This window comes from Marmota flaviventris, chromosome 18, assembly GCF_047511675.1.
Source record: "Marmota flaviventris isolate mMarFla1 chromosome 18, mMarFla1.hap1, whole genome shotgun sequence".
NCBI classification, from domain to species: domain Eukaryota; kingdom Metazoa; phylum Chordata; class Mammalia; order Rodentia; family Sciuridae; genus Marmota; species Marmota flaviventris.
Window position 1 is genome coordinate 45,718,043 of NC_092515.1, and position 27,651 is coordinate 45,745,693.

The window sequence follows — 27,651 nt, forward strand, 5'->3', positions numbered from 1 at the left end:
AGGGCTATGTGCAAATGGGATCTGCCTTTAGTGCCCATACATGCCCACCCAGGAGCCAGGGCTGACCCCCTCATTCATGTAGCCATTCATCCACTCTTCATTCATCCATTCAGCCAACACTAACGAGGAATTCACCTCATGATGTTCATTGCCCAGGCTGCCATGAGTCCTCTCTTGTTAGACACACTCAGTAAATCCCCCCAGGAAGCTGTGGACGGGTAAGCCCAGTGGATGCCCACCTTCCTCCACCCCCACTGAGCTTGAGTTCCTTCCTCCCTACTCCCCTCTCTTTCTTTGTACCCTCTCTGTCCTCTCCTGCAAGTTTCCATACCCTCCCACTTTGAGAGAGATGTTTTACGAAGTGGTGCTGACCTAGGTTTCAGAAACCCTTGCCCACCTCTCAGCAAGTCCCCCATGTTCTCATATCTCAGAAAGCCTAAGAGAAAACCTATATATCAGAAGCTCCAGTGTCTTAGTCCATCAGGCTGCTGTTACAAATATACAATAATCTAGCCAGACACAGTAGCACAAACCCATAGTCCAAGCTACTCAGAAGGCTGAGGAGGAGAATTATCAAGTCCAGACTGGGAAACCTGGGGAGACCCGAGCTCAAAACAAAATAAAAAGGGCCATGGATGTAACTCAGTGGTAGAGTGTTTGCCTAACATGTCAAGGTCTTGGGTTTGATCACTGTACCACTACCAAAATATAAACAAATAAACACAATAAACTGAGTAGCTCATAAACAGTGGAAATTTATTGCTCTCTGTGTTGGAAGCTGTCAAGTTCAAATCCAGGTGTTAGCAGATTTGTTATCTGGGGATGTCTTGCTCTGGTTTTTAGATGGCACCTTCTAACTGTATCCTCACTTAGCAGAAGTGGCGAATAATCTCTCTTGGCCTCTTTTATACAGTTAGTAAGCCCAATTTATCACAATACTAATGATTTATCATATTGGAGATTGTTTTTTCAGCATATAAATTGCAGCACACAAACTTTCAAGGCATACATCTTAGCCACTGAAGTGGGCCCCTCTATTGTCCCTAGAGATTAAATGTCATTCATCATTAACATTTAAATCTACACACACACCCATCTATTTCTGTCCCAAGGAGGTGACAGGCCCCATACTTATGAGAAGCAGGACTGGGCTTTTCCATTGACTTCTGGAGCCTGGGCCAGCTGGGTGCATCCTGGAGAGCCAGGTGGGGTCCTGAAGTTGCCTCTTATTCTCTGTGGATCTGCAGACACTGTGAACCCCACACTGACACAATCACAACACAGCTGTGAAGATGTTTCCCTGTGGGGTATATCCTGGAAGAGGCCTTGACATGCCAGGAGGTCCAGACAGGTAGCAGAAGAGATTCTTGTCACTGGCTCCCTGAGGGCCTGTCCATCCAGAATCTTTCAGAATTTCATCTGCAGCCTCCTGACCATCCCCCACTGACTATGGCATCCACATGATTGACTTTCCCTCTCACCTCACTGATGTCCCTAAACTTTTTTGGCCCCTCCAACAGAAACCCTCTCATCTTTTATCTCAGTAATCAAAAGTGCCAGATGAAGTTCAATATGCCTTTTTGTTCCTCCAAAGCATTTTCTCTCTGTCATGGAAAGGCTGTGTCCCTCACTCCATGGACCCTGGGACTCTCCCTATACCCTCCATATCTCCAACTTGCCTCCATGGGGCACCAGTTTTCCCAAGAAACTAAGTTCCCTCTTTCACCCAGTGCATTTAAGCCCAACCACAGGGCACCATGCCCTTTAGGGCTCAAGATGAAGATTGCCGTGTTTCCCATCCTGGACACCAGGGGGCAGACGAGGATAGCGGTAAGCCTGGGTGACTGGATCTCTGCAGAGGTGAAAAGACCTTTTAGTTCCTTTTAGTGTACAGGGACTGGTGCATAATCCTTCCACTCTGTGCTGAAAACATTCATTGTGCTCCTGCTGCAAACATGCCCCTGTATGGTTTTCAGTTCTGAGCATGCACAGGTTGTTTCCCAGAGTGGGTCCTCAAGAGTATTTTTCAGAATTTCAGTAGTTTCAGTAGCTCTTTTTAAGAGCTTTATTGTGGATCATTTCCATGAATTAAATTCACCCATTTGAACTACAAAGTTTGGTAAATTTGAGTAAATGTAGGAGACTATAACCAACACCACATCAGGTTTAGAATGTTTCTTAAGCTCCAAAATGTTCCCACATGCCCATTCACAGTTCGTCATCACACTGACCTCTGCTCCCTGGCAACTGCCTGATCGATTTCCGTTGCCAAAGATTGCCTTTTCTAGAATATCATAGCACAGGAGTCATTTGTGACTGTGTCACTTGCATAATGACTTTGAGATTCAAGTGGCATTTCTTCCCTTTTATTGGGGAGTGGCCTTGCATGTACACATCTGCACATGTTACCAGTTAATGCACATCTGAGTGACTTCCATTTGGGGCCTCTATTTAATAAAATGATCTGGACATTTTTAGACATGACTATGTGTATACACAGGCTTCCGGGGGTTTTTTTGGGTTTTTTTTTTTTGGGGGGGGGGGTGAAGACCTGAGAGGGCCAGGTGCAGTGGTGCATACCTATAATCCTAGCAACTCAGGAGTCTGAGGCAGGAGGACAGTAAATCTGAAGCCAGTCTAGGCAACTTAGTGAGACTCTGCCTCAAAATAAAAAATAAAAAGGTCTATGGATATAACTCAGAGGTAGAGCATCCCTGGATTTATCTCCAGTACCACAAATAATAATAATAATATTTTTAAAATACCTGAAAGTAATTGCTGAGTCATATGATAAATGTGCGTTTAACTTTTGAAAAATTGTCAAACTGTCTTCCAAAATGACCATATCGTTTTTACCTCCCATCCATCCATATATGAGGGTGCCAATTGCTCCATATCCTCACCGTCAGTTTCTTTATGGGTTTTAAATCTGATTATATTGAATGGGTATATAGCAGTATCTCATTTCCCTAGACTTTTGTTTTGTTTTTTGGTTCTGGTTTGGTTTGGTTTGGTTTGCTAGTAAAGGTTGAACCCAAGGGTGTTTAACCATCAAGCTACATCCCAGTCCTTTTTATTTTTTATTTTGAGACAAGACCTCACTAAGTTGCTGAGGCTGGCTTTGAACATACAATTTTCCTGCCCCAGCCTCCTGAGCCAGTGGGATTACGCATGCACCCCTATGCCTGGCTTCCCTAGACTTTGAGACTCTGTCTCCATTTTCTCTGCCCTCTTTTCGCTCCCTCTTTCACTATATATTTGTATATTGATACACAAGTACACAAAAAAGCACACACACACATATACACAGATATACTCCTGAGATTCTTCTTCATTTCATGTTTTTACTATTATCTTGGCTACCCTCAATACCAGGGTCTCTGTAAGATGTTACCCTAAGTGGCAGAGCACATGGGGACCTTCACCCAGCCGTGGTGTACTGCAGACTCCAGATTAGAAAGAAACATTATGTTGTCTAGTAGACTGGAAGAAGCTTGTAACACACCTCTGAGTGGGAGGAGCCCCACAGCCCAGCTATGAATTAGATCAGGAGAATCAGGGCAGAGAGAGCATCTGCCCAGGCAGGGGCTGGAGTGATGGCTTGGAGCAGAGTGCACTGGAAGGAAAACTAAATCCACAGCAGGCTTGCTGATTGGGTGGGGGTCAAAGAGAAGCAGTGCTCTCAGAATGCTGGCTACTCACATCTGGATAAATGCTGATTGCTCCCCAAAGGTGCTGATAAGGAACCCAGACAGTGCTGGGCTGTGGGAGCCTATGGGAGGCAGGACTGGAATGCAGGAGCGAAAGACAGTTTTCAGGGAACATCTGAGGCTGAGCCCCTAACACTCCTTCCACCAGGAAGTCAGACTTGGCATATGCTCCTGAGCCCAGGCTGGGTTGCCTATATCCTGGCAGGTTTGGGGATAAGCAAGCACTTATTTAATGTTTGTCAAGTGAGTAGCTAAGTGTGCTTTAACTCAGTCTCCCCCATGGATTAGGTCCTCCTTTGTTTTGAGGACATGGTGCACATCTGTAATCACAGCTACTCAGAAGGCTGAGTCAGGAGGATAACAAGTCTGAGACCAGCAAAATCCTGTCTCAAAATAAAATAGAAATGCCTGAAGGTGTGACTCAGTGGCAGACACCTTGCTTAGTCTGCATGAGGCTCTGGGTTCAACTCCCAGTACCGGGGTCGAGTTGGGGGAAAGTACTGGGTTGCTCTCTACAGATTCACTGGGCAAGGCCACCTCAGGATTCCAACTATCTGATAATGTGCTTTACTACCACTGTAGCTGTAGTTTAAGTAGTGAAAGGATAAAAGAAACTGAAGTTAAAGACCAGGCATTGTAAAGCTTCTAAGCTGCAAAGCCTGAGTTAAAATGTAAAAGACCAGGTATTGTTAAGCTCCTATGCTACACTCAAAACCTGAAATTCCTGTAGCTGTTAGGACAATTCACGGGACTGCCCAGTAGATATTCCCCCTGACCGTTTAGTTGTTAAATAACCTGGGCCCTGTGCAGTTTGGCACGTAGGCATTCAGGGCCCAAACCAATCAGTTTGAATGTACCCCCCCTTCTTAGGACTGACCTATCACCCCCGCCCGACCTGTTCCCGCCAATGAATGTACTAATCATGTTCAAGAGTTGTTGTTTGATTTTCCCGAAGGTATATGGTGATTTGTTGAAGGGGACTGTGATGTATGTAAAGTCCCTGCCCTCCCTAAAAAAATGTATATAAACCCTGCTCAAGTTGGGCTCTGGGCTCTGGGCTGCTCTCCCTCCTTGAGTGAGCACAGAGCCCCAGCATGCTGGATCTTCAATAAACCCCCTTTTGCTGTTGCATGAGTCGGTCTCTTGGTGGTCTCTTCCTCCATCGTTCGCCGGTCCCTTACATTTGGTGCGTTGGCCAGGAATCCTGCAGCGCCGGACAAGGAGACCCCAACGGACTCCTCTAGGGGTAAGTAAGGCGCCTTCTTCCTTTATTCTTGTGATCGCTCAGGGCTTTCAGTTCAGTTTCGGTTTAAGGGTTGGCACAGTGGCTGTCGGTGAAGAGCGTGAGCTCTCTCCGGCCGTGGTGGACAGACGTGTCCTGAAGCCACAGGCCACGTCCCCAAGGGACGCCTTGGAGGACTCGGGATATTGGGGGAAGGAAGGGCCCTCAAGTCGGGGAATTGGGGGACGGAGGAGCCCTCAATTCAGGTGTGTTTTTGCCATTGACTCAGATTCAGTGACTCTGCTGCCAACCCATCAGGTTTTGCCGGCCACTCAGTTCTGTTAATTGTCTCGTGTTGAGTTTACTGTCTGTCTTTATTGTCCAGCTCATCAGGTTTTGCCAGTTACTCAGTTCTAATCTTTGTCTTGGACTCGTGTTAGACATTTACTGTGTGTCCTTGTCTGTGTCGCGTTTATATTGTCCCTGTCCCTGTTTGAGTAACTCCCATTATGAGACAAAGCCATTCCACACCTCTGTCCCTGAAGCCTTTCCTGGTCCCTGCCCCCACTCCAACCCCTTCCCCCACGATCCTATCACTCAAACCTTCTGCTCCTCCCCCTCTTCCCTCCATTCTCCCTGAGTCACAAGAAACGGGAGCTGCATGGTGGAACCCAAACTCCCCAGACAGTAACTAATCTCCCAATCTGGGGTCGTCAGACCCAATCTGAAGGGGATGCTCCCCCAATCCATTTGTCTGAAGGGAAGACCCCAGTTGGCTTGGGACCAGCACACACTTTCGGTTTTTTGACAATCTGAAAAGGAAGTCTATGTCTTTGTGTGTCTTTTTGTCTGTGTCTCTGTTAAGTGTGATGGCATTGTTTTACTTTGGACCGATGCAGAGTCCCAAATTCCAATCTGCCTTAGATGTGTGGAGATAACTTTAGCTAAATTTTAGCCTAAATTATCCCTAATATGCTCCTCCTGTGAGGGACCAAAATTCAATAGAACCGCCAGCTTTTCTGTTCTCACCTTTTACACCTCTTTTAGCTGTGTTTTAAAGAACTTTGATAAACTTTACTCCCCTTTGTTAAGCGGGATTAGGGAAGCAGTGTTTTCTTTTCTTCCCATAGTTGGCTTGAGCGCACCCACTGCAGAAGGAAATGCCTGGGGTCTAAGAACTTTGATATCTCGCTTTAACTTTTCTCAAAACCCTGTCCTCATTATTAAATTGGCATTAATCAGCTTTGGGGATGGGAACCAAACTTTCAGTCATAAATTTTGGCACCCCAGAGGGGACTTTAGAGGAGTCCCCACTTTGCCTTCTTGGGGAAGCCTAGCACTCGAAACAACTGCAAGCAGAGGATGAACTTTTTGGGAGCTGACTACTGAAAAGTTAGGAGATGTGGAAAATGCCTGGTGCCTGGGGTCAAACCAAACCAGAGGAACTAATCCTGTAAGTAAAAGGTGGGGCTAAGGGACTCCCAGCAGCTGCCAAAGCCATTTTGCTTTGGGGAACTCCCTCTTCCTTACCTGCACTTCAAGGATTACTCTACCTCTGTCTACTTAAAAAAAAAGGGGGACAATGAATGCAGGAATGTGTTGATATTATGGATTGTTTCTTGGGGATGACCTTGGTTAAATGTGTATCTAAAAGATGATTTTTTATTGTAACAATCTGGTATCTGAATGGGTTTCTAAAGCATTGCACAATCTTGCAGTTAAGAGTTGGGTTTAAGTAATTGTTTAGTTTGAGATTTCAGATAGTTCATGCTAGAAAACTTAAATACTTAGGATAGAAAATTAAAGAACTCTACTTCCAAGTTGGCAAGTAACTCCCAATCATTTAGTTTTATTTTTCATCAATTTTTGAACTGGGTAGACTGAAAAGATTTCACTAGGTGTACCAGTACATTAACTTGGGCAAGGATAATAAATTATGATATGATATCTGTTCCCCTCAGTGTGTAAGATTCAGGAAAAAAAAAAAAAAAAAAAAAAAAAAATATATATATATATATATATATATATATATATATATATATATATAAAATTAAAACGTTGGTCTGGCTTATTGAAATGACATTAATTAGCAACAGTCTTGGGAATTTTCAAAGCTTAATTTTAGGTATACATGGTAGAACTTCGTACTACTTTAGAACAAAGAAAGTGACTTAATGATCCTAAAAAAATTTCTTCTGATGGTAGAGATTCTATTTTCAGTTTTATGTGAGCAAGTTTTTCTAGTGTAGAAAAACGTAAAGGTATGAAATTTTATAAATTATATCTTAAACTTGTATCATAATTTTCAACATCCAAACCTAAAAATTGTGACTTATAGTTAAAATGCCTTAGGCATGAGGTTTCTGCTCAGAATTCCAGTTTTCCCAGTTCCTTCCAGACCTTAGCCAGGACTTAAGTTGATATGCAAATAGAAAAAGCCTGGGGCTCAGTAAAGGACAGATCTGAGATCCAAGGGAAAAAAAAAAAAAGAATAAAAGTGTCTTTTTACCTGAACTCAAACTAGACCAAACCAAAAAGTAAATTATATGGTATTTACTAATTACTGGCCAGTCATCTTTTTTTTTAGGACTCTTGCTTTTTCTTAGATTCTGTATTTTTTTTTTTTTTTTTTTGAGCTCATGATTTTGATCCTGCAGACGGGTTGGTGTTTTCTAATCAGTTCTATTTTTGATCAACTGTGGAGTTTTTAAACATTGCAATGGAGATTTCACCTTAAAAAAAAAAAAAAAAAAACAGCTACAAGGCCTTGTGTATGTGTGCACACTTGTGTTATGTGTTGTGTGTCTGTATGTCTGTATGTATATGTCCATATATCATACAGTGATATGACAATTGACAGATGAAGAGCCCTCATGAAAAACTTTTTTAAAAAAATGGACCCAAATATCTTTGATTCACGTGATTCAAATGGTTCACTTTAAATTTGGTAAATAGATAAAAGTAAAGATGTCTTTAAAATTAAGCTTATAAGTTTTTCTAGATGTTCAAAAAGGCCCTAATAAAATGTTGATGTCTATGAAATAATCTGCTTAAATTCAAAAATTTACAAGTATTGTTTCAAATTGTGAACAGAAGGAGGTTAACAGATGAAAAAGAAACTAGAGTGTTCTAGGTATGGATTTAATGGAGAAAAATGTGTTTCTGGATAAGAGAGTCTATGTGATTAAGTAATTAAGAGGGTTTAAGTAAGTGATAAAAAAGGTCTGTGTAAGTTGGTTATATGTGTAAGTTTTGAACAAGTAATCTTAAAGAAATTAAACAGCTGGTTAAACAAGTACTGTTTTTAGAGAATTGTGCCATGTTATTTCTTTAAAAAGCTAAACTTGGCTAATATAAAAACATCAATGTAATTGTGGTGTTATTAATGTGTTCATATCTTCCAGGTATACAAGTCTGTAAGGTAGAAGCTTCAAAAGAGCTTTATATCAAACTGGTGTTCTAAAGTTGTATGGTAATTTTAGGCTTAAAAGAAAAACATGTTGGAGATTTATTTATATCATTTGTGTTCTATAACTGGACTTGTTATCAATAAGATGTAAAGTTCTATGTTACTTTTTACACTGAGATACAATTTAAATGTATTTTTAAGTTAATGAGAGCCTAATTTGTGTGAAGGTTTTATTGCAAAACACAAAAATACTTTGCTACTTTTCTACAAAAGGTTAAAAGCTTTCAGCCTTTCTTTAATTCATGTTTTAGGTGTGATATTATATTGTGTTAGCTAATATTCATGTGAACTTGGGCAACAATTTATGTAGGCTTTGTAAAATGATGTCTAAAAAGCAAAGATCAGCTTCAGAACTATAGTATTTAAGATTTATAAAGAGCCCCGCCTTACTTGAGATAAAGCTCTATGTCCGGGGCTGGGGATGTGGCTCAAGTGGTAGCGTGCTCGCCTGTCATGCGTGCGGCCCGGGTTCGATCCTCAGCACCACATACAAACAAAGATGTTGTGTCCGCCGATAACTAAAAATAAATAAATATTTAAAAAAAAAAAAAAAAGCTCTATGTCCCCTCTCACTACATGTGAGAATGACTATGAAAGAAGTAGGCCAGATTTCAGTATATTTAAAGTTGTGTCCAAAAGTTGGTTTTTGTCACGATTACCAGGATCTCAAACAGGGGATTATAATGTATAACTCTGCCAAAATTCAAGGTAGCTATTACATAAACTAAATATGATTTTACCCTAGTTAATTTTATTCTGTAGTTTTCTTATAGATGGTCTAAGGATTGCCTGTTAATGTTTTAAAGAGGTACTTCTTTAAGAACACACAACCTGGGTTAATTTAAGATAAGGAGTTATCACCTACAGGATAGAGAGATAGACATTAAAGCCCAGTGCTCTTAATGTAAGGCTGTTAACTTATTTGCTGGATGTTTAAGATTAAGTTTTAAAATTAAAGTTAAATTAAATGGGCCAAGAAAACCAATATTTGACTCTTGCCCTCTGAGTCAGTCTGAATCAGGGAATAGGGGACTTCTCCAAAGAGCTTTGCAACTCTAGGCCACATAACCTCCTGATCAGGGAGATTAATGAGACCAGTAGAGGACAGAAAGCCAATCAGTGCATTTTCTATGAAGAGGAGGGTCATCAGAAAAGGGAGACATCCCTGATGCTTCCAAGGGAAGCCACATGGTCAAGCAAGGCCTGGACCCATCCTAGCGCAAATGGCACTAGCAGAACTGAGAAGCTGCTGTAAGTTCCCCGAGGACTCCCAGGGAAACTCGGCTGACTGTTAACAATAGATAGAAACAAAAGTCAGTTTGACTTGCTTCATCTTAAACACTTAGCAAAGACAGTCAAAGCCAAAGCACAGCTATTCCTGGGCATTTTAAATAATAATAACAGTTAAATGTAACTTCCAAAAATAAGTAAACTGGAGGCTACAAAAGAGATTCTCAGACAGGAATGCCTGATAACTATCAAAAGGAACTGCCAGAGTAGTTTTTAGTTTACGGCCCACAGATATTCCTAACCTACACAGGTAGGCTTGGTGTTTGCTAGTATGGTTATCCAGCCCTAAGTAACAGAATTAAAGATTTCTCTATTAGACACAGAGGTTATACTAGTAAAAAAATTTGCAAGATCAGATGACATTAAATTATTAGACTATATCTTAAGGGAAAGGACATCTGTAAACCTAAATGTTAATTGTTGTGTTCACATCCCTGACATTTCTGGGAATGTGGCAAATGTCCTTAAAGATTTACATGCTCAGATAAAAGCCATGTCCTCAGCAACTTTGTCATGAAAACAATATCTTAGCTCCTGGTTCTTGGTATTTCCTGGTGGAAAACATTGTTAGTCTTTGTCTTTGCCATCATACTCATTGGCATATCCCTGTGCTATGGCATTTATTACTGCATCAATATGGTTCCAGTACTAATGAATTCTTGTTTCTCTTATAGACCACCCATCACTCAAATGGCCCTCCAGCCTATTACTTTTCAATCGGACTTTTATCATGGACCACTTGATAGACCCGATTTTTAAAGGGGGACTCCAAACTGCTTGCCCCACACTGTCCCTTTTCAGCCTGAAGAAGCCAGAAAGATTTTCTTCGCCCCCCTTCCTTACAGCAGTAAGGAGTTCCCAAATTAGAGGGGGGGAATGAAGCCAGATTTAAAGTTAGGTAGTCAGTGTAGTTAGGTAAATCGGGGTCTAATACCGAGTGAAATCTAAAATGGAGGCCATGCTGAAAATGATTCCAGGAAACGCAGGACAACTCATGGTAATCAGACAGTAATATGCTCCACTGACAGAGCTGGAAAATGAGACTCCCCAGTAATTATGATTCATTACTTTTAAGATTAAAAGTAGTCAGAAAAAGAAGTGGGGAATGAAAGGATAAAAGAAACTGAAGTTAAAGACCAGGCATTGTAAAGCTTCTAAGCTGCAAAGCCTGAGTTAAAATGTAAAAGACCAGGTATTGTTAAGCTCCTATGCTACACTCAAAACCTGAAATTCCTGTAGCTGTTAGGACAATTCACGGGACTGCCCAGTAGATATTCCCCCTGACCATTTAGTTGTTAAATAACCTGGGCCCTGTGCAGTTTGGCACGTAGGCATTCAGGGCCCAAACCAATCAGTTTGAATGTACCCCCCCTTCTTAGGACTGACCTATCACCCCCGCCCGACCTGTTCCCGCCAATGAATGTACTAATCATGTTCAAGAGTTGTTGTTTGATTTTCCCGAAGGTATATGGTGATTTGTTGAAGGGGACTGTGATGTATGTAAAGTCCCTGCCCTCCCTAAAAAAATGTATATAAACCCTGCTCAAGTTGGGCTCTGGGCTCTGGGTTGCTCTCCCTCCTTGAGTGAGCACAGAGCCCCAGCATGCTGGATCTTCAATAAACCCCCTTTTGCTGTTGCATGAGTCGGTCTCTTGGTGGTCTCTTCCTCCGTCGTTCGCTGGTCCCTTACAGTAGGCCCCACAGAACTGAAGCCCTTGGCAGATCTCTGTGATGTACACGTTGCAAGTTCTACAGGCATTCAAGGTGCAAAAGTTATAGGGTCATGATAGCTTCCTTCCAGATTTCAAAGAAAAGCCTTTGAAACCAGGCAGAAGTTTGCTGCAGAGTCAGAGTCCCCGCAGGGACTCCCCAGTGGGGAAATGCCTAATGGAGCTGAGAAAGTGAAACCAAAGTGGAGACCCATAAAGGTAGCATGCCACACCAGCCTCGGAAAGCCACCGACATCAGCATGCAACTATAAGAGTAGCCATGTGGACTGGCAAAGCCATTCACTCCTGCTGTGATGAGCACAAGATCCAGACTTGGAGACTTCTTAGAATTTAATGCCTACCCTGCTGGGTTTAAGTCTTCCTATGGGCCATTTACTCCTTTCTCCTTCTCAATTCCTTCCTTTTGCTAAAAGGGACATTACATTTATCCTCTCCCTGTCTTGCCATTACATCTTGGAGGTATGTACTTGTTTTGTTTTTTGACTTTTTTTTTTAACAGGAGCTCAGAACTGAAAGAGTTTGCCTTGAATCTTAGAGGAGATTTTACACTTGGATTTTTTAGTAACAGGAACAAAGTAAGACTTTGGAACTCTTGGGGGTGGAAGGAATGTGTTTGCATTGTGAGGGCATGAACTTTTGGGCCACGGATGGAATGCTTTGGTATGAATTTTGTTTGTCCCCCCACAAAAAAAGAAGTTCACGTACTCAAAGTTTGGTCCTTAGTGTGGCAATGGGAGATGACAGACTTTAAGAGGTAGAGCTGGGTGCTTAAGAGGCTTATTCACATGCCTGTAATCCCAGCTGCTGGGGAGGCTGAAACAGGAGGATCACGAGTTCAAAGCCAGCCTCAGCGATGGCAAGGTGCTAAGCAACTCAATGAGACCCTGTCTCTAAATAAAATACAAAATAGGGCTGGGGATGTGGCTCAGTGGTCGAGTGCCCCTAAGGTCAATCCTGGGTGCCAAAAAAAAGAGAGAAAGAGAGAGCCTGGTATGAGCTCCTTAGGTTCGTTAGGGGCATGTCCTTGGAAGGAATTCCAAGATCCCAGCCTCTCTGAATTTCTGTTTTTCAAGATGTGATCTTTGCCTCTTGCATGTCCTATATATCACTAGGTCCTCATCAGAGCCAAGATAATGTGGGTGTCATGCCTCTAAACTTCCAGAACTTTGAGCCAAATAAATTTCTGTTGTTTATTTGTTTTTTGTGTATTTTTGTTTTCTTGGCAGTACTGGAGATTGAACCCAGGGCCTCATGCATACTAGGCAAGCACTCTACCATTGGGCTACCTCCCAGTGCCAAATCTCTTTTTCTTACAGGGTAAGTCTGACTCAGGGGGTTCATTATCATAACAGAAAATGAACTAAAACACATACAATGAAATTTTATTTGGCTATAACAAATACTAACACATGCTAGAACTTGGATAAACTTCAATATAAAACATTATGCTAAGTGAAAGAAGTCAGACCTAAGAGGTCATGCATCATATGATTCTTTTTATATAATATATCCAGAATAAATAAATCCATTGAAACAGAAGCAGATTAGTGATTACCTGAGGAAATAGAGAATGATTACTTATTAGCTTATAGGATATTTTGCTGGAGTGATGAGATTTTAATAATTAGAGAAGTGTGGTAGTTACATAACATTGGGAATACACTAAACAACACTGAATTGTACCATTGAACTACACCCTCAACCCTTCTTATTTTTTATTTTGAGACAGGGTCCCACTTAATTGCCCAGAACCTGTGATGTGATTCTCCTGCCTCAGCCTCCCGAGTAGCTAGGATCACAGGCATGTTCCACTGCACCCAGCTCAATTGTCAACTTTTAAAATTTCACCTAAATTTTCTAAAAAAATCAAATTAGTTTCCTCCACCTGGCATCAGAGCTCAGGCACACCTCTAGCAGAAAGAATGAATAGCAAACCCCTTACCCAGGGGCCTACTGGCCCATTCAGAGTTGCGCTCCAAATCATTGGCCACCCTTCCTTCAGGGCATCTTGAGGAGCACACAGGGTCTTGTGAGGATCACTGAAGTGGGAGAGCTGAGTTGTTTGTGTTTGTTTGTTTGTTTTTCTTAAGCAAAAAACATTTTACTTTCTCATAGCTTCTGTGGGTCAGGAATTCAGAACTGTTTAGCCTGATGGTTTAGCCTGCTCAGCGTCTCACATGTGCTTGTAGTTAGAAAGAGTTGTGGTTATCTGATGTCTTGACTGGGACTGCAGGATCCACTTGCAAGATGGCTTATTCACATGGTTGTTGGCCAGAGGCTTCGGTTCCCATGTGTATCTTCAGGGCATGACAGCTAAAATCAGTTTGAGAGGTTCTGATGGTCTGTCTACTTCATTGCTCCAGGCCTGAAGTGAGGCAAAGAATATCACGCGGAAGAACCTACAGAGGAAAGCAGCTCAGCCCATGGCAAATAGGAATTAGAGTAAGAGCTGAGATCTGAACATAGCTGGGCTATCATATTTTGTCCTCTGCAAGGGACTTTCCCAGTTCTGCCCCTGACTTAATCAGAGCATGAGACATGAAGCTGGTCACCAGCCAAGTGGGATGGACTATGGAGGTTTAAACAACATCGCCCTTTAAATATCGACGGTGTCAAAGGTCAGGGTTCCAAAGGTTTTATGTTCTGTTGCTTCTGCCCACAATCCATTGTGAGGAGCATGAGGACAGTGGTAAATTCTGGGTCCAGTGCCCTGGTATGGGTTGGCTTTCTGTTTCTGGCATTTACTACCACGGCCACTGGTAAGATACACTGAACAGCACTGGGTTTGAGAGTGAAAATATCTGGGTTGGCAGGAAGACCAAGTGAGGAGGGGAGGGAGGTGAGTAGGGATGGGGAAGAGTGGGTGGCCAGCTCAGGGAAGGGGCACAGCTTTTAGGGATGCCGAGGTGTGTGCATACAATATGGGTAGGGGCTCTGCCTTTGCTGTGTATGTGATCCCCAGAGCAGCCATGTCCAGGGACACACTTGTCCTTTGTTTTAAGGGGACTCAGGATTTATTTTAGTTGGGTATGGTAAGAAAAGCAGATGTGCAAAGGGCTGTCACAAAGAAAGAAGTTTATTCACTGTTGCCTAGAAATAGGAGATGCACCATACCCTGCAGGGCCACCCAAGGTGGCAGAGGGAATGAAAGGAAAATGTGGACATGAACCTTTATTGTTTCCTCAAGCTGGAATAGGTAAGTAGGCTTAGCAGGCTTGAGATAGGCTAGTTTGAATAATTTCAGCAGAGTCTGGAGCATAGAGGCTCTGTCCCAAGTTGTCTGGTCCCTGGCCCTGGAGTGCTCAGGGCTAGTAGATAGTGGCCAGGATTATGAAAGTCCATTGAGGAGGTGGCTGGGGTATGGCTCTGGATAAGCTCCTATTGAATAACTTGCTTCCCAACATGTTGTGTCCTCTTTAGAAACTGGCTGACCCTGGGAGAGGCAGTCCCTCCAAGGTCAACAAGGCTCCAGATGACAAACATAATATAGAAAAAAAGAATAGAATATAGAAAATAAAGACATGATTATTAGAACTTTTTTTTTTAGCAGATGAATAATCTGAGGTTCAAGTGGACAAGTGGGCCCAAGGCCCAAGGCCCCACAGCAAGTCTGGTTTGGTGTGGAGGGAAGCAATAACGATGCCAAGCCAAAAGGAGGAAGTTGGGGGTACTCAAAGGGGTAATCAGAGGGCCCAGCTTGCAGATTGCTGGGAGGTTAACTATGGTGCTGCGTGGCAGTGCTCAGCACAGAGCCTGGAGGAACAGGTGCTCAGAGAGCAAGTGTTTCCTTCACTCTGAGAGATCATCTTTCACCCCATCCTCTCATGGACCCTGCAAACTCACCCCATGGCCTCTGTGTCCTGCCCTCAGGGCCCAAAGTCACTGGTCCTGAAGTGGACACCCCACTGGGCCGTGTGCGAGGCCGGCAGATGGGTGTGAAGGGCACAGATCGCCTCGTGAATGTCTTCCTGGGCATCCCGTTTGCTCAGGCACCCCTGGGCCCTCTCCGGTTCTCAGCCCCGCTCCCAGCCCAGCCCTGGGAGGGTGTGCGGGATGCCAGCACCGATCCCCCCATGTGAGTAGCCCAGGCAGGGGTGGCCAAGCAGACAGGTTGTCAGGGGTCTGTCTTCCAGGAGTTATGGGGCTGACCAACTGGCCCTCGGGCTCATCCTTGGCCACAGGTGCCTGCAGGATGTGAAAAGAATGAACAACAGCAGATTTACACTCAATGGAAAACACCAGCTCTTCTCTGTTTCTGAGGACTGCCTGGTCCTCAACATCTACAGCCCAGCTGAGACCACTTCAGAGACCAGGAGGCCGGTATACAGCCCAGAGATCCATGTCCACCCTGCCCACCTGCCATTCTGCTCCCAGCTATTCCCAAACCACCTTGGAGGTCCTGAGAATGCCTTGGACAGCTGGGTCCCAGAAGCTGGGGGTCACTGCTCCATGGTTATTTCTGCAGGTCATGATATGGATCCATGGAGGCTCTCTGATTGTTGGTTCTGCCACCTCCCAGGATGGATCAGCACTGGCTGCCTATGGGGATGTGGTAGTAGTCACAGTCCAGTACCGCCTTGGGCTCCTTGGCTTCTTCAGGTGAGATGGATAGCCTGGAAGAAGGCATTGACTGCCCTGGAAAAGTCAACCCATGAGAAGAACTAAGGACCTAGAATAGATGTCCAGGGCCTAAATGGAGAGCCTTGCAACCCTGAGTATTGGGGCAGAGGAGGATATCTCCCTAAGGCTTTACTCTGGGGATGGGCCCAGCCAAAGCTGGAATTATACATTGAACTTGGTCCCTAGGACAAATGATATTGGCTTCCTGGGCTAGGGCCACAGTCCCAGAAGGGATTGGGGGCAAAGAGCAACAAGCCCAGGCAGCCACTTGAGAGCCAGTCCTGTCTGGCTGCCCTGCTAAGCTTGTCCACACCACATACTGGGTGTATAGGTGCCAAGCATGGCTCATAGCCAGGTGACTTTGGGAACAGAGGAAGGTTCATGATCCTGGTGGCTAATTCAAAGTAAATCTGCAATGGCCAAGGAAAATATGTCTGGGGAGTCAGTTTGAGCTAACTACTGCCCCATCCTGCCCCCTAGCACTGGGGACAAGCATGTGCCTGGCAACCAGGGCTTCCTAGATGTGGTGGCTGCTCTACAGTGGGTGCAGGAAAACATCACCCCCTTTGGGGGTGATGTCAACTGTGTTACCATCTTTGGTGGATCTGCTGGTGGTGCCATCGTCTCTGCACTCGTGAGTCATCACAGGGAGCTAGCAATTGGGGCCAGGCTGGGAGGGCTACTGTAGCCCCATACCTCTCGGCTCCTGCGCTCTTCTAATAGTCATCAGTCTTCTCCACTGCACCCAGGTCCTGTCTCCGATGGCTACAGGGCTATTCCACAGAGCCATAGCACAAAGTGGGGTCATCACTCTTCCAGGGCTCATGGAACCCAACCCATGGCCCAAAGCTCAGGTCTGCATTTTCTTTACTCTCTTACTCCATGTGTGCTGGTCCTAAGGTCTCAGAGTGAGAGATGGTCACTGATGGGGAGCTTCCTGTTGTCAGAGAGGAACAAACCAGGATGAATAACACACAGTACCTGTGGAGGCTCAAAGGAAATGACTATATTTCAGGGGCTGGGCAGTCAGGCATGGTTTCCTGGAGGAGGCCACCCCTAAATGGATCATCTCTGGCCCCCTCCCCAGGATGAGATCTTGGGGAGCACACCTCTCCCCAAGGGTGCTTGGGGAACTCTCCATTCCCAGTCACCCTGCTGCTTGAGAGATTTCCATTCAGCTTCTAGATCCCCCCCACCCCTAGACTCTCACTGACAGCCTTGCAAGGAGTTGCTAGGGGAAGCCAGAGAGTTCTCGAAGGGGAACGGCATGCACCTGCAAAGGCTGCAGGTGTGAGACAGTGAGAGGTCCTGGAAGTAGGAAGCCATCAGGTAGGGAATAGGACATGTTAGGGAACAGAGCAGGAAGTAAAGGTGCTGGAGAAGTAGGAAGCGTTGCAGAGACCTCACAGGCCGTGCAATGGACCTAGACTTGATCCAGAGGGCAGGAAGAAGCAGGGCAAAGATGAGTCTGAACTACTTGGAGTGGAAGATGGGCTGAAGGGAGCAACTCTGGAGGTCAGGAGGCCTGGGAGATGGTCAAGGAAGATCCCAGGCAAGAGAGACCATGATGAGGCAGGGCAAGGCCAGCAATAGAGACAGGGACAAGGGGAGGCTGGGTCAGTAACCTCGCCTGGCCCCAGCTCCCATCTAAGGTAGAAGAGCAGCTGAATACTTTAACCCCTGGTGCAAGATGATTCAGGAACCTCAGCAGGGCACAGTGCCTCTTAACTGGACAACAGGAGCCTCCTGTCGATGGCCTCACCATGGAGATTTTCTCCACCTCAACTTTAGGTCTTTCCCTGTCTCCCTTGAAGCTGTCCCTAACAGCCTCACTTCCTACCTGACCCCTGGCCTGCTCCAATCGTGGCACCCCCTGCATCCCCAGACTGTGGCCTGATGGAGCTCCTCCCACTCCGCACCCTACCCCGGTCCTTGTTCCCTACCCAAACTGTATTGACACAGAAAAGAACACAGTTCTCAGAGGGGCAAAGGGCACTCATTCCATCCTCCCTCAACAAGGAATGGCATTTTGATGTCACTGGGGGCCACACAGAGCAGGGATGGGCCTCTCAGGGTTGGTGGCAGGTATCTGGCCAGGCTTGGGCCTGATCTGTAACGTAACAGCCCAGTATTCTACAATACGAGAAGGAGTAGACTGGAAGGACGGAGATGGGGGGGCTGAGAGGGAGGCGTGACATGTGTTTCTCCAGAATGTAGCACGCTCCTTGGCTTGCAACTCTGACTCCCCGGCCGAACTGGTACAATGCCTTCAGCAGAAGAAAGGGCAGGAGCTGATCAACAGCCTGTCGGTATGCAGCCTCTTGGGGGATGGTGACAGACAATAGCACAGAAAAGGTCCTGTCCAGCACCTACGGGAGCAGAGGGGAAGTTACCAATCTGAGGTGAGACTTGGGGCAGCTATCATGAGAGGAAGGAGATGAGGGTCCACCCCAGCCCCAAGGGTAGGCCCTGGCTGCTAGGGAAGACATCTGTTTGGAAGCAGTAGTTGCTCCAGGTCTCCTTACTCCCCGCTGGACCCTCCATCTCCTCAAGGGTCAGTCACTCAAACATGCATCTGGGTGGCCCTTAGGATTCCCATCCTTTGAGGCTTGGTCCTGACTCAGGGACCTCCTGCCTTGTTTTCTCCTGCAGAATAATATGATCTCTTCCTACACCATTGATGGCTCCTTCTTTCCCCAAAGTCCCCAGGAGCTCATAAATGAGCGGCAATTCCACTCTGTGCCCTTCCTCCTGGGTGTCAACAATCATGAGTTTGGCTGGATCATTCCCAAGGTGAGTGTCCTCCAGCATCTATGCCCTTCAGGTCCCTTTCCAGCCAATCTGCTTCTACCCCAATGTCCTCATGACAGTCCTGTGCACTGAGCGCTCCTTTCCTCCCATTTGGTAGGTAAGAAAGCTGAGGCTCAAAAGGTTTAAGGGACTCTCTCAAGGTCACTAAGCTTCATTTTCATAAGGCATATATTTCCTTTATGGAGATCAAGCTTTTGCCCAAAGTGGTCTGGGCAATTCCGATCCACAGAACTCTCCTGTTGGGATCTTGTCTCTACATTAGACTCTGTGAGACTAGTTAGTTTGACTCTATGCCTGAGAGACTGACTACCTAAGACTCTGAGATTTCAGACAGCATCAAGTCATGGGACATGTACTTTCCAGTCCATTCTGCACACAGAACTCCCCACAAAATATCAACATTGTGCTTTCCTCCTGAGCGTCTTATTATTATCATTCTCACTTGTCTACTCACCTCTGCAGAACTCTTTTTTGTTTGTTTGTTGTGGTGCTGGAGATGGAATCAAGGGCCTTGAACGTGCTAGATAAAGCACTCTACCATTAAAGCTACACCCCCAGCCCAACAATTATTTTTAATGGCCGCAAACCTCCCACAAAGAAAGGGTCTCATCTTGTTTCTTCACTTCGGCATTTGGGCAGCTTATAGTTTTCGCTTCTGCAGCAAACAGTGCAGTGAACACCTTCATGTCCACAGCTTTTGTCCTCTAACTTATTCCTTTGCAATCAATCCCCAGGAGGGGCACTGCTAACAGCATGAAAGGTTCTTGTTCTCTTGACACTCAAGGACAAAGACTGCACAAGTTTCCAGGTCAATGTCCCAGACTCTGGCAGACAGCTTGCCGTCACACTATTGACAGGCAGCTGTGAGCACAAAAATGACAGAGTGCCAACCTGGTTGACTCCCAAGACCTGTCCAAGCTTGCCTATGCCCAGGATCTAAGCTGAGGTCGTTTCTCAGCTTCAGGGAATCTGAGGGCTGCTCCCTACATCTGGGGCAGGAGCTGATCACCCCCCGCCCCTTAGTCATCCACAGTAGCACAGTTGTAAAATTTTCAGCAAACTCGGTGTTGACTAAATATCCATGGTAAAAGCTTTAGCCATGGAAAGTAATCGATACCTCTCGTGGAAACCCCTCCACTTCTTACATAATGCCATTGGCATAGCACTTTCCAAAATTTCTACACCAATTTACCCTGCCACCAGCAACTTGAATCCACAAGTTTCCTTGCAAACTTACCAGCACTTACAGATCATCATTTTAAAAATATGAGCTTTATTGAGATATCATTTATACACCATGAAAATTCACTCCTATAAAGTCTAGTATTTTAGTATATTCAGTCTAGTTTTTAGTATATTTGCAAAGTTGATGTCACTGCTATCTTCTTTTTTAATATTTTTTAATCGTAGATGGACACAATATCTTCATATTTATTTATTTATTTATTTTATGTGGTGTTGAGGATGGAACCCAGGGCGGCACGCATACAAGGCAAGCGCTCTACCACTGAGCCACAACCCCACCCCCACCCCCACCCCCAGTCACTGTTATCTTATTCCAGAATATTTGCATCACTCTAAAGAGAAGCCCAGTTCCCATTAGCAGTCACTCCTCGTTCCCCCTCCTTCAACCTCTAGCAACCACTAATCTATTTTCTGTCTTTAATCTACTTTCTGTCAAATCTATGGATATGCCTATTCAGGACATTTCATATAAATGCACACATAAAATATGTGGCTTTTTGTGTCTGACTTCTTTCACTAACATGATGTTTTCAAGGTTCATTCATGTGATAGCATGTATCAGTACTTCATTCCTTTTTATGGCTGCAGAGTCAATTATATGGATACCATATACCACATTTTGTTTATCCATTTGTCAGTTGATAGACACTTGGGTTGTTGCCACCTTTTTGGTTATTGTGCATAATTCTGCTACACAAATTTATTCATAAATTTTTGTGCAAATATGTTGTCCATCACTATAAGGAAACACTTGAAGCTGAGTAATTTGTAAAAAGGTTTATTTAGCTCATAGTTTTGGAGGCTGAAAGTCCAAACAACATTGTGCAGATTCTGATGATGGCCCCATGGCTGGATTACTAATATCAGATTACAACACAATGGTAGGAGTGATCACATGCAAGACAGGAGAGGAGGGGCTCTTTAATAACAACTGGTTTTTACAAGAACTCACCAGGAGTCCCATGAGAACTATGTTAATCCTTCCCCACAGCCCCCATGTTCCCAATAACTAGGCCTCACCTCTTAAAGGCCCACTCTTTCCCAATATTGCCATACTGGGGACTGAACTTCCTACACATGAACCTGAGGGGCAGGGTGGAGAGACAGAGACACTCAAACCACATCTACATGATCGCATATATGTTTTAATTTCTCTTGATTATATATGTAGGAGTGGAATTGCTGGGTCATATGGCAAATATATTTGATCATTTGAAGACCTGCAAGACTGTATTCTAAAGTGACTACACCATTTTCCATTTCCTCCAGCAGTATATGAGGGTTCTAATTTGTCTACATTCTTGTCAACGCTTGTTTTGATTCTCTCATTTTTATTCCAACCACCCTAGTGGGTGTGAAGAGGGTGTGCATTTTCCTAAAGATGTTTGAGTATCCTCTCAGGTATTTATTGGCCTTTGTTTTTTAGTGGTGCTAGAGATTGAACTCAGGGCCTTATGCATGCTAGCCAAGTGCTCTACCACTGAATTCTATCCGCAGCCCTATTGGCTATTTTTATACCTTCTCTGGAGAAATATCTATTCAAATCCTTTGCCCATTTTAAAAATTGGATTATTTGTCTTTTGTTGGTGTTGTTGTTGAGTTGTAAGAGTCTTTTTTTATATATATTTTTGTCTAAAGATGGACAGAATTTCTTTATTTTGTTTATTTTTATGTGGTGCTAAGGATCGAACCCAGTGCCTCACACATGCTAAGCAAGCACTCTGCCTCTGAGCTACAGCCCCAGCCCCGAGTTGTAAGAGTCTTTTACATATTCTGGATACAAGTTCCTTATCAGACATTATTTGCAAATGTTTTCTTCCACTCTGTGCATTGTCTTTTTACCTTCTTGGTAGTATCCTTTGAAACACTCAAGTTTTTTATCTTATGAAGTTCATGTATTTTTTATTTTGTTGCTTGTGCTTTTTGTGGCATATCTAAAAAGATGGATTGCTTGATCCAAGATTACAAAGATTTAGCCCTATGTCTTCTCCTGAGAATTTTATAATTTTAGCTCTTACATATAGGTCTATGACTTATTTGAAGTTAATTTTTGAATATGGTTTTAGAGGTTTTGTTGCATATGGTTTTCCAACTGTCCTAATACCATGTTGTTAAAAAACCTTCTTTATCTACTGAATTATCTTGGCATCCCTGCTTAAAAATCAATCGCTGTGAAGGAGAATCTCTCAGGACCTCTCTCCTAGCTTCGGGTGGGTAGCCATGGTCAACCTTGGCTTGCCGTCCACCCTATCTTTACATAGTCTTCCCTCTGTACGTGTCTGCCTCTGTGTACAAATTTTTCTGTATTCAGGGATACCAATTATTTTCAATGAGATCCCACCCTAATGATTACCTCTGTAATCATCTTAATTACCCTTTTTTGGGGGGAAGGGGTGTTTGTTTTGTGGCACTGGGGACTGAACCCAGGGGTGCTCTACCACTGAGCCCCTTTTATTTTTTATTTGGAGATAGGGTCTCTCCAAGTTGACAAGTCTGTCCTCAAACTTGTGATCCTCCTGCCTCAGCCTCCTGAGTAGCTGGGACTACAGGCATGCACCATCACACCCAGCTTAATTTAAGTACTTTTGTTAAGACCCTTTTCTCCAAATAAGATCACCTTCTGATCTAACTGAGGGTTAGAAGACACTGTGTGCTCATCTGTGAATTTTTCATTCTTATTCTTACAAGATTAACAAAGAGCCTAGTAGCAATTAAATGAATTTTAATAACTAACATCTCCATAGTGCTTAATCTCTGTCCGGGCTACTGTGTACACTAACACACTCAGTCTTCATGACAGTCCTGGGAGGCAGGTGTGTTAGTCAGTTTTTTGTCACTGTGACAAAAATACTTGACAAGAACAACTTAGAGGAGAAGTTTATTTGGGGGCTGATAGTTTCAGAGGTCTTAGTCCATAGACAGCTGCTGGCTCCATCGCTCTGAGCCTGAGGTGAGGCTGATCATCATGGCAGAAGGGCATGGAGGAGGAAAGCAGAAGCTGGAAGCAGGAGGAGAGGGGCAGGGGAAAGATAAACCCTCCCAGGACCCACAATGACCTACTTCCTCCTACTAGATCCCACCTGCCAATAATCCATTCAGCTATCAATGAACTAGGAAAGGGGTTGATCCACTGATGAGGTCAGAGCCCTTATGTCCCAGTCATTACCTTAAAGCCTCACCCTAAACCTTGCTGCTTTGGGGATCATGCTTTTGACACATGAGCTTTCAGGAACACATTCTGGATCCAAACCACACTAGTAGGTTATTATGATTCTTTGTTTATGGATTAGGAAACTGAGGCACAAAGAATTTAAGTACCTTGTCCCAGGTTGTGTACCTAGTAAGTGGCAGAGCCGAGACTTGAACCCAGGGAGTCAGTCTTCAGTGTTCTAAATTATAACTTATATAAAGCTAACATTTGACATTTTTAACTTTGCCTGTAGCTCTTGCTATAGCCCCTGGAAGTCTTAATGTTATTCCATAAAAATATTGAAAAACTTTCTCTCATTTTCTGTGGTGCTACCATCAACCACTGCCTGCTGCATGTGATACTACTGTTCCCAGTCACCACTACCCCCCACACCAATTTGAGGTTTATCTTTTGAGGTCTTTGGACTTGTGGGTTTGTCCATAATGAGTGTATGGACACAGGGTTGTGAACACGCTCTTGCCCTGCCCAGAGCTGGGAATGGGGAGGGCTGTGGTCCAGCTATACTGAGAGGGCCTTGGTTGTCCCCGCAGGCCTGGGGTATTCTGGATAAGATGGAACAGATGAGCCAGGAGGACATGCTGGCCATCTTGAGACGCTTCTTGACTGATTCGGTGAGCAAGAAGCAGGGGGAGGAGGCTGGTAGGTATCTGATCCAGCACAGTCTCAGCTCCTATCCTTCGCCCTCACAGATACCCAACCTTCACCAAGCCCCTTGACCCAAATGCTGAATTTTTGTTCCACTGAAGGATCCCCTTAGGCATGAGTCAATGTGGTTCTCAAAGGAAAATCATCATCACCATCATCATCATCGTCGTCGTCACTGTCACTGCTCCTTAATAAGTAGAACATCCCGTGTGCTGGGGACTGTGCTATCCTGAGCACAAGGATAGGCATTCATGTCCTTCATTCATCCCAGCACGTCTGTGAAGTAGGGACTTTTATTATCTCCATTTTACAGATAAGGAAACTGAAACTCGTGGTAGATAAGGGGAAGAGACAGATCTTGAGTCAGCTCTGTCTAACCCCAGAGCCTAAGCTGTTGGATGCCAGATGGAATTATAGTCAGACCCCAGCCCTGGTCACTTTCCCAGTTATCCCAACCACTCCAAGTCCATGTCTACTCTTCTGTTCTGGAAACTTCACAAACCTGCCAGGCAAAGATCACCTTTCAGAGAGGCTCAATCACCCTGTCGAAAGTCACACAGCCAAACAGTGGCCACAGAACTAGGATTTGACTCCAAACCTGAGCTTATCCTACCCAGACACCATCTAGAATTTCCAGAGAAGCAGGGAGACAGGTGGCTGACCCCTGGAATATGAGCTCTGGCATTTGAGGGAACTTATTCTGGAGAGCATAGGGCTTCTTGGGAAGGTCTGTCACAGTTATGGGAACTGAGCAGGCCTGAGCATGACCTCTTGCCCCAGGATGTGCCCCCTGAGATGATGTTCACCATCATAGATGAATACATAGACAATCACTCAGATGCACAAGCCAGACGCCACAGCTTCCATGAATTGATGGGTGACATCCTTATCTACATTCCCACCTTGAATTTCTCAAGAAATCTCCAGGGTAAGCCTATCCCTGACCATCTGCCCCACCCTCCCTACTTGAGCCCAGGAGCTGGTTATCACAGGTAACATTACCCTGATGCCCTTTGTCTTACACCCTTCTGCCACTCCCAAAGCCCTCTTTCTCTGGGATGCAGCATCACAGTAGTGAGAGGTATCTCTGGCAGAATACCTTGCAAAGGAGAAAACAGAAGCTCAGAGAGGTACAGTGATTCATCAAAGGTCACCCAGAAGGGCTCTTCACAATCCTCAGGGGTTAATTCAACGTATGAATAATTTTGTCTTCTTTTCATACTTCTCCTGGGAGACATCTTGCTTCCATCAAGCCCGGCTGCCATTCCCTGACACAGTTCTAGAATAGCTCCAAGTTCTTAACTTGGTGACCTCCAGAAAGATACTGAACTATATTCTGTGCCTGGCTTTCCTCATTTGTAAAATGGGGATAATCTAATTCAAAATTGTTATGAAGATTAAATAACTGATCACACATATAGCTCATGGAGCAGGGACCCAACACCTAGCAGTAGTTCAGTAATGCTTGCTGCTAATCATGTTATCTTCATCATTTGTATGATTAAGATTGATGTTTTCACAAGTTTGTGCAGCCAAGGGCAGGCCCTGATCATGCTGTGGGCACCTAATTCCGATCCTTCCCTTTTTCTACAGATTCTGGAGGCTCCGTCTTTTTCTATGAGTTCCAGCATCCACCCAGTTCTTTTGTGAAGATCAAACCAGCCTGGGTCAAGGCTGACCATGGAGCTGAGAGTGCCTTCATGTTCGGGGGTCCTTTCCTTATGGATGAGCGTTCCCTCCTAGGTACGGGCAGACAGACAGACAGACATGCAATTCCTGGGCTGCCGTGCTCCAAGGTTCCAGAGTGGGTTTGTCGGGACAGAGGTCTCCAGCCAGCTGCAGAGACCCTTGGATTCCTTCCAGGTCCCTTCTGACCCTGATCCAGGTCTAATTCCCCCATCCCCCAGCCTTTCCAGAGGCCACAGAGGAAGAGAAGCAGCTGAGCCTCACCATGATGGCCCAGTGGACCCACTTCGCCAGAACAGGGTGAGTGAATGAGCATGACTGGCTTTGAACCTGAGATTTGGGGACTGAGACACTCAGATCTGCCCCCAAGAGGGTCAGCACAAAAGGCCTTGGTTCTCATTCATTCCTCTCTCCCAGGGACCCCAATGGCAAAGGGCTACCTGTTTGGCCCCGGTTCAGTAAGTCAGAGCAATACCTGGAGATTGGCCTGGTGCCACGAATCAGGCAAAAGCTAAAGGAGGCCCGAATGCAGTTCTGGACAGAGACGCTCCCCAGGAGGATCCAACAGTGGCACCAACAGCAGAAGAGCAGGAAAGTCTCAGAGGAGCTCTGAGGCAGGCCTGGGCCTTCTAGACTAGGACCAACCCAAAGGTTATCAAAGTTCCAGGAAGGCGGCCTCTTTTTCTGCTCCTGCCAAGACACTTTAATCTAACCTAGGCTATTCTAGGCTCATGTCCCTTAAAACAGCCTCTCCAATCAATCAGCCTCTGCAAGACTGGTGTAGCACTCTTTCGAAATGTCACCAGTCTACTTCCTGCCTCCGGGCCTTCGTACAAGTTCCTGCTTCTCCCTAATCTGTCCTGCCACTGGCTTCGTGGCAAGTTCCAGCACATTCTTCAAACTCTCTGGAGAACCACTTTCCCCAGGAAGCCTTTCCAGCCCTCCCCAAGCCATGTGGTCCTGAATAGGTGTTCATTAAACCACAGCCTGCCCTAGGTTCACACTGTCTGTGTCTGGGTCTTTGTCCCCACCAGAGAAGGTCTCTGAAATTGAGGATCAAACTGACCTTACTCTGTCGTCCATAACAGGATGAGGCAGGATCTGGACCCAGGAGATATTTGGAGGGTAAATGGCAGGCAGAGAATTTGTGAATGATGGCTGTTGGACTTGAACTCAGCCCCTCAGGGGCCACAGCCATGGTCAGTCCCCCTCAGGTGTTATCTGCCCTGGCCAGGAAGGTGGTTTTCAAAAGCATTTCAGGAGTATGGAAGTCCTGGGACACCAGGGGGATCCAACCTAGATGAGATTTTAGCCCCAGAAGCCTCCTATTAAGGTTAAGTCCCCTTCTCTCTGCCACCTGGTTTTGGCTCCTACATAACACAGAACAGAATTCAGCAGAGCAACTAGGCAAACTCACTAGATACAGTCTTCTCCAGTTACAGCCTTGACACTCAGGAGCTGGGACACAAGCTCCCAGCCCTAGTGCCTGGGTTCTTCCCTCTCTTCCCTGGGGGAAGATGAGGCTGGGAGGGTAACTCAGTGATAGTGTGTTTGGCATGTGTGAAGCCCTGGGTTCAATCCCCAGAATCATTTAAAAAACAAATCTTGATTTCTATATTCTCCCAATGTCTTCCCTTGCCCTACTACCCTATTTTACCTGTTCCAATCCCACACCTACTGTTTCTCAGCCAGAGTTCCTGGCTATTGATGGTTACATGAAAAGCATTTGCAACTAGGACTATTATGTTCTGGGAAAACCCATTTGGGGCAGGAAGGAGAGACACAATGCCAGTGGGGTTCTGAGTCATGCCACTCCCCTGCCAAAAGCTCCCTGTGACTTCTTGTCTCCCTGAGGACAAGTTCCCATGGCATTGAAGTTCTCCTGTTCTCAACACCTCCCCTCCACCAGAAAAGTTTTCCCCATGAACTGGTAGAGAGCCTGACCAGTAAACAGGCCCCATGTGTGTTTCTGGAACTCAAAAAGCTGTGAAAACACAGACATAGACCAGTCC

General features: G+C 45.0%; 1 protein-coding gene across 1 annotated transcript; it reads left to right on the forward strand.

Annotated features, from left to right (window-relative positions):
* The first annotated feature begins 1,757 nt into the window (after positions 1-1,757).
* Ces3 (carboxylesterase 3) lies at positions 1,758-26,382 on the forward strand. The gene is made up of 13 exons (XM_027953956.2): positions 1,758-1,830; positions 15,292-15,496; positions 15,603-15,741; positions 15,887-16,020; positions 16,522-16,675; positions 16,791-16,895; positions 18,252-18,350; positions 18,694-18,834; positions 23,839-23,919; positions 24,734-24,881; positions 25,547-25,696; positions 25,861-25,939; positions 26,057-26,382. The coding sequence occupies exons 1-13, from the start codon at positions 1,758-1,760 to the stop codon at positions 26,250-26,252; spliced, it is 1,704 nt and encodes a 567-aa protein (XP_027809757.1). The 3' UTR covers positions 26,253-26,382.
* Positions 26,383-27,651: the final 1,269 nt, after the last annotated feature.